Raw genomic sequence first — 6,810 nt, forward strand, 5'->3', positions numbered from 1 at the left:
CCCCGCCTGCCGCCCCGCCTGGGGCTCAGATGCCCCGCCTGGAGGCTGGCCCCGTTTGCTTGGCACGTCCGCCCGCTGTTTCGCTTTCTCCTGGGAATTCGGCTTATATGCATAAGTAAAACATTTATGGCCACTGGTTACTAGGATTTGCTCTCCTTTCCTGCATTTTTGGTCATTTACTTCTCTTTTCTCAATGGGAAAAGAAGGAAAAGGTTAATTTCTCTTATATTTGGAAGAGGGATGGTAAGTGACTAATAAAGTCACAACAAACTCCCTTATCTGTGTGCAGATTATCAAGTCCATCCCTCCTGGCAGGTTTTCCCGCTTCCCCCCGCCCCAGCTTAAGGGCGGCATCCTCAGGATATACTGATTTGCAGAATTGTTTTGAAAACTTAAGATGCGCTAAGCGGGAGGGCATCTTAGCCGCATGTCAGCGCCGTGAGGGTTAGGATTTTCCCGTTTTGTTCACTGCCATTTCCCGTTGTCTAGCACAGGGCCTGTCGTATAGTAAGCACTCAATAAATATTTCTTAAATGAATAAATAACTTGTATTTCCCGAAGTCAAATAGAATGGTTTTTGAATCATCCACTATTTTGGATTATGAGGATGATGTTCCCCTCCCCTGGGATCATCAGTTTAATAGTGAGGGAGACGAGGCTTTTACAGATAAGGTTACAAGCGAGTCACGCGTGGTTCAAACCCTGCCTTTTGGCTCTGCTGGCTCCCCTGGCATGGGGTGAAGTTCGATGAGCGTGTAATGAGTCATTTCAAAATGAGCTCCAGTGTCTCTCTTACCTTTGCAGCTCCAGAATTCAAAAGCTGTGATCCAGTCAAAGGACACCACCATCCAGGAGCTCAAAGAGAAAATCACCTACCTGGAAGCAGAGGTTTGTGTGCTGGGCCACCCCGGGAAGGGAGCAGACTCTCGGAGGGAGGGCTGGGCGGGAGGAGGGAGCTGCTGCTCGGAAGTCAGGACCTAGGGTGGTTGTTCCATCTTCAGATCAGCTGAGTAAACATTTTCTGAGAACCATCGGAAAAGGTCAGACCCGTCCCCACCCTGAAGGGCTGCATCATCATGGTACAAGCCCCGTGCCCTGGCTGCGTGGGGACAGGCCCTTCATTCTGACCGTGAGCTTGGCAGGGGAGCTGATGACGGAGCTGGGCTTTGAAGGCGGAGGCCTCCGTTAGGTGGACTCTTCTCCATGGCTCATTTAGCCGATGAGTTGTTCCTAACTGCCGCCTTCCCTCAGAGCCCCTCTCGCCCCCTGACTGCCGAAAGATCGCTTTGCAGCCGCTGGGCGCAGATTAAAAGGGGGGGAGAAAAAGGAAGGGAGACACGGCTCTTGATCTTCAGGGAGTTTGCAGTCTCGAGTTAGAGATAAAATACATTTAAAAACTAAAAGGTCAAAAAACTGCTTTATAGAAGAGCATATCGACAGGTGCAACTAAATATCTCGGCTGACTCCAGGAAATGACCCATGCTGCACAGAGCCGCTGAGGGGACACATCCTCAGGAGGGACGGGGGCCGGTATTGGAGGAAGAGGTCCTGGGGTGGTGGCACACGTGGCAGGGATGGGGGTGACAGCAGCAGCACACACACACACAGAGGTGGGGAGACCGGAACGAGCAAGTTAACATGTGACCAGTGGCAAGCCAGAGAAAGGCCAGTTCTAACGTCACAGCTTGTGTCACAGAATTTAGAGATGCACGACCGGATGGAACACCTGATCGAGAAGCAGATCAGTCACAGCAACTTCAGCACCCAGACCTGGGCCACGACAGAGAACCTGGGCGGGTGAGTGGGTGTGCGCGGGGCGGGCCCAGGAGAACCTGGGCGGGTGAGTGGGTGTGCGCGGGGCGGGCCCAGGAGGCAGTGCAGGAAAGCGGGGCAGGGACCGGCCGTGGGAGACTTTCGGGGTGAGGGCAGGGACGAGGCTCTCTGCAATGCAGCTTATTCTCTCGGTCTCTTAATCCGACCCATTCTCCGCCCGGACCGTTTTCTAAGCAGGTTAAAGTAGAACCTGCTCCCACACCCCCGGGCGGCCCACCAACAGCCGCTGGAGGTGTATGAACCCCAAAACCGTATGCAGAGATCGTGTGTGTACAGTACGGGTGCATTTCCAGGAGGAGGGGCTTCCCCACCACCGTCCCCCACCCCCAGGAGATTCCCGGAAAGGTCTGAGACTGAAAAAAGTCAGGAATCCCAGTTAGACCCACTTCTCAGTCATCTGACTGCCCCCGCTTTTCGTGACCCCTGCCGCCAGAAGGAAGTGCCACCTCCGAGTCGTCCCTTAGGTGTCACCGACCGTGGCTGTTTCAGAGCGTTCGGGACCCACGTGCTTCGCGTGGAGTAGCGCGGGACTCAGTGTGTCCGGTTCCTTTCCAGCGTCAGGATAGCCAAGCCCCCCAGCCCGAAGCCCATGCCGCTCATCCGCGTGGTGGAAACATGAGCTGCCGGACGCCGTCGCCGCCGATGCAGCCGCCGCTCGCCTGCAGAGGAGCCCGCCACCCCCGCCGGCCGTTGGACTGACTTCGACTTTCCGCCTGTCCCCCGGCCGCACTCAGGACTTGGGGCTCGCGTGCCCCGCTGTCCCCAACTCCTGTCCTCCGTGTGCCGGGCGCGTGGAGGACGAGCCCCGCCTGGGAGGTGGCACGCGGCCGCAGGAGCCAGGGCGCTGTCCTGGTCCCGGCGGCGACCGTTTTTTTTCTTAGAGCCTCTCTCCTGGTGCAGACCGGAGTCCAGCGGCCCCAGAAGCAGGCCCTCCCCCAGGCGGGAGAGGCCAGCAGGCGACAAAACTGGCCTCAGCCCTAGAAGCTGGAGGCACAGATATCCATAGTGATCGGAGAGTGTCCTGGGGGAACGAAGTTCCTTCCTCAAACGCCACCAAGGTCTTCGCAACAGACTTTGTTTTCCTCCTTGCTCCGCCCTCAGCTCGAGCTGACCCAAGCCCCCTTCGGATGGAAAACCGGCCACCTCGCCATGACGGGTCCGCCTGTCTTTCTGGGGAGGACAGAATTTACATTCACGGAGTAGCTTTTAGCAGAAAGGTCCTGTAGCGACACAGACAGTTACATGTAACTCTGCCGCGAAGACGCCCAGAATCCCTTAGGGTTTTCCCCGAGGACGCGGTACGGAGTCCACCTGCCTTCCTGACTGACTCGGAGCCTAAAAACTGTTTTCACTGGGTTACATCCATCTCAGCGAAACTCTCGTATTTATTTTGCTAAGTTATTGGTGTTTTGCTTATAGCTCGTGACCGATTCTGCGCCAGGGTTCGACAGCCTTCTCTTGCAGTGTTTGGATTTGCTTGACATTGGGACAAGTGTTCCCACGGGACGTTGTTTCCAAATGACATCGTCGTAAAGATTTCTCTCTCTCTTCGCCTGCTCCTGTCGGCTTCCTCCTCCACGCCCCATCTGTAGCTCAGGAAGGCCTGGCATTTGCCCTGAGGCCTCAGGTCCGAGCATGTTGTTTGGGGGAAGAGGGCCATAGGGACCTTTGGGGAGGCGTTGGATTCTCCCGCTGACCACTCCGCATCCCTCTGCTTCTGAGTTGGTCTGTTACCCTGGTCTGAATGACCGCCACTTGTGTTTTCCCTGGGGTCCTTCCTGCAAGGAGCTCAATTAGCATCCGCATGTGGTATTAGAGCACAGAAAACTTACAAGTCAGCATAGATTAAGTCTTCGGGTTCTGTTTGGCTCCGACCCGGAAGCCTTACGTCTGCGCTTCTGTCGCATTCTGGCTTCGTCCGTAGTGGTCTTGTGGTTGCTTTACGCAGGTTTCATTCGTGAAACGGGGGTCAGACCCGCACAAGCTCCGTTGGGCCCTTCCAGTTCTGATGTTCCTTCCTGCGGCGTGTTCTCCGTGTGGTGAATTTAGTACATTATACGTGTGTGTCTCTTTGAGTGCCTGGCCTGGTTTCTTTTTACATTTCAGGGCGGGTGAAAGAGCATGATTTTAGTGCCTCTCGAAGATGGGCACCCGGTTGTCCTCATCTGGGAGGTGTGGTCCACACTGTGAGGTGAGGACCCTGCGGCGTGTGGGGAATTGGGACGTCCCTGCTACACAGCTGGGCTTCGTGGCCTGAGCCCTCGTGAGCTGAGGCGGCCCCGACCTTCGCTTTGCCCCTGTCTGGGGCGGGGGCCTTGTGGGGCCCCTAAGCGAGCCAGTGTGTCCTCAGTTGAGGAAGAGCTGGCCAGAGTTCTCGTGATTAGAGATTCGCCGAGAACACTGGGAGAAGACAAGTAATTCCACGTTCTTTGCAGAAACGACAGTCACTCTGGACCTGCCACCTACAGCCACTCAAGACTTTAGTTTCTTGCTATTATCTCCGGGCATCGTTCAGTTAGTCCAATGATCTTTTTCTTTCTGCCAAGAATGCAGTTGACTAGGGACGTAACTGGATTTACACAGATCTTCTCTGGACCAAAGGACCTGGAGATGCAACCCCCTTCACCCCTTGCTAGACCCCCTTTCTCCTTTAATTCAAAGAATGTAAATTTTCTCTTAGAATTTTTCTTCCCCTCTCTCTGGGTTTCAGAACGCGTGGGAAACCTGCTCCAGGCCCGGGTCTGTCTTCTGACAGCCACGGGTCCTGTCAGAAGACGGTCCGGCTTGGCGGGGTGTATCTAGACTGCGCTTGTTCTCAGAACGTTGAGAGGTGGAGCAGAGCGGGGTCGCCTCAGGTGCCAAGAAGGCGCGCCGGGCTGGAGGAAGCCCGAGAGAGTGAGTGCCCACCAACCGGAAAGGGAGGCTCTCTCGCCTTGGGCCTGGAGGGCTAAGCAGAGATCCAGGCTGGAGATAATCACATGGTCTGAAGACACAGTGGAGACTAGAACCGGGGCACCGAGGGATTCCTGGGCCAGAGAAGTGGCTCTGGTGACTTTTCCTGAGTTTGGTTGTATGGCTGCCTCCGAAGCGAGCGGGGGCTAAGGCGGGCCTCGGGGAGGAGGAGGTGGTTGAGGGAAAGGTAGTTTATATCTTGGCGGCCTTTTCAAGTGGAGATGGACAGGGTGCCGGGAGGAGAGTGAGGTAAGGCCCAGGGCCTGGGGAGGTGTGGTGACTTCAGGGGCCTCTTCATTGCCTGATTGCCCGTGTCCCGTGTCCTGTCATCCGTAAGCCAACTCCCCTGTGCCTCTTGAATATTTGTGGAGGGAAGATTTAGTCTGACTCCCTGGGACCTTTGCCACGAAGACCAGTTTCTTTGAGCTGCCCAAACACGCAGCTGTCATCAGCAGCCTCCCGTAAACTGGGAGCAGCAGCCCGATGTAGGAAAAGCAGCTTACAGGAGCACTCCTTACCCCCCGAATGCCCCTGTCCCCCCAACCTCTTCATTTGTCCCGTCCCCTAATCGGGGAAAAAAAGAAAAAGCCTAATAAGGACATGGTGTTTCAATCAAACAATGTATCTGGATTTTTTAAAAACTCGAGTTTCTAAAGCTAAAAGTTGATTTTCTCATTTTCATCTCTATTTAAAACAACCTTTCACTTTGAAATAGCCCAAGATTGACTCTGGAAAGATGATCTGACATATTTGAACGAGGAGGGTGACTTCCCCTGGGGTAGAGGAGCACCCCTCTCTTTCACGGGGTCTTCGCATTGTGTTGTTGGTTTCTGTGGGCCTCCAACCAGCCCCTGGGCACCCTCATTCCTCAGAGCCAAGCTGTGGAGTTTGGGCCTGAGCTTGTTTGGGCTCTGACCCAAGAGATGTGAGCCTGGGGCTCTTGGCCTCTTTTCCATGCTTCAATTTAGGAGTCTGGCTTTGCAAGGAGAAATTGTTCCCTATCTTCCCTGTCCTAATTCTATACACCATGGCCTCAAAACTCAGCGTTGGAGACCTAAATATTCTGCAGCCCCTCCTTCTCCAAGGAAAACCCTTGTCCAGGCTGAGGGTAAAGGAGAGGTTTTATAAAGGCGAGCCAGGTCTGGCTCCATGAGGTCTGGAGGTTGGCAGGGAGAGCGTTGAACTCCAGCCTTTCTGCTGGAATCTTCCCGGGAGACCTTGGGCTCGTAGTACTGAGGGTACATGGTGGCAGCATGATTCCTTCCTGACGGGGTGTTGGTCACCAAGTCTTACACCTTGGGATCTTGGCCAGGGAGAAGGAAGTCATTTGTCCCCATGCCTTAAACCACCAATTCAGTGCTAATGGCACCCCTAAGCCTTCCCTCCCTCTCCAGTATCCCAGCTCAAACTCACATGTGTCTGCAGGAGTTTGGGGACCCTTACATCTGCTTCATATCTGTGTGTGTGCGTGCGTGTGTGTGTGTGTGTGTGTGTGTGAGAGAGAGAGAGAGAGAGAAATGGCCGACTGTGTAAAATATATTATTTCGAAAACACTGGCGTTTAGGAAAAACTCGGTTTTCTGCCTGTTTGTCTCCTGCACTGCTTGTACACAACATGTCACTCTGAAATGTCCGGTCGGGGTTCCCCGACACCATGTGATTCTCTGTGACACTGGCTGGGTGTCCTACAATTTAACTCTATTCTGATGCTGTCTATGTGGAGAGAGCGTCAAATCCCACAGGTGAAGGGCTCGGTCCCATGAGACTCCCCCGACTTCAGACATCGATCGCGAGTAGTAGGTCCCCAGGTTACCCACGACTTCGGTCCGACTTGGCTACAGATTGGAGGTTCCCATGACCCCCTGTCTCCCATCCCTGGCTTTGGTTAATTTGCTAGAGCGGCTCACAGAACTCAGGGAAACTTACATTTACCAGTTTGTCGAAGGGTGTGATAAAGAATTAGATGAGCATCCAGATGAGGAGATAAGTAGGGTGAGGTCTGGGAGAGCCCTGAGTGCAGGAGCTT

At 54.4% G+C, this 6,810-nt stretch overlaps 1 protein-coding gene across 1 annotated transcript in view; it reads left to right on the top strand.

The window, feature by feature from the left end:
• TUFT1 (tuftelin 1) overlaps window positions 1-5,366 on the top strand; it is a 34,688-nt gene extending 29,322 nt beyond the window's left edge. The window contains 3 exon segments of the mRNA XM_011377703.2: window positions 779-888; window positions 1,697-1,797; window positions 2,389-5,366. Coding sequence (XP_011376005.1) covers window positions 779-888; window positions 1,697-1,797; window positions 2,389-2,452 — 275 coding nt within the window. The 3' untranslated portion in view covers window positions 2,453-5,366.
• Window positions 5,367-6,810: the final 1,444 nt, after the last annotated feature.

Source organism: Pteropus vampyrus, unplaced genomic scaffold, assembly GCF_000151845.1.
Source record: "Pteropus vampyrus isolate Shadow unplaced genomic scaffold, Pvam_2.0 Scaffold319, whole genome shotgun sequence".
NCBI classification, from domain to species: domain Eukaryota; kingdom Metazoa; phylum Chordata; class Mammalia; order Chiroptera; family Pteropodidae; genus Pteropus; species Pteropus vampyrus.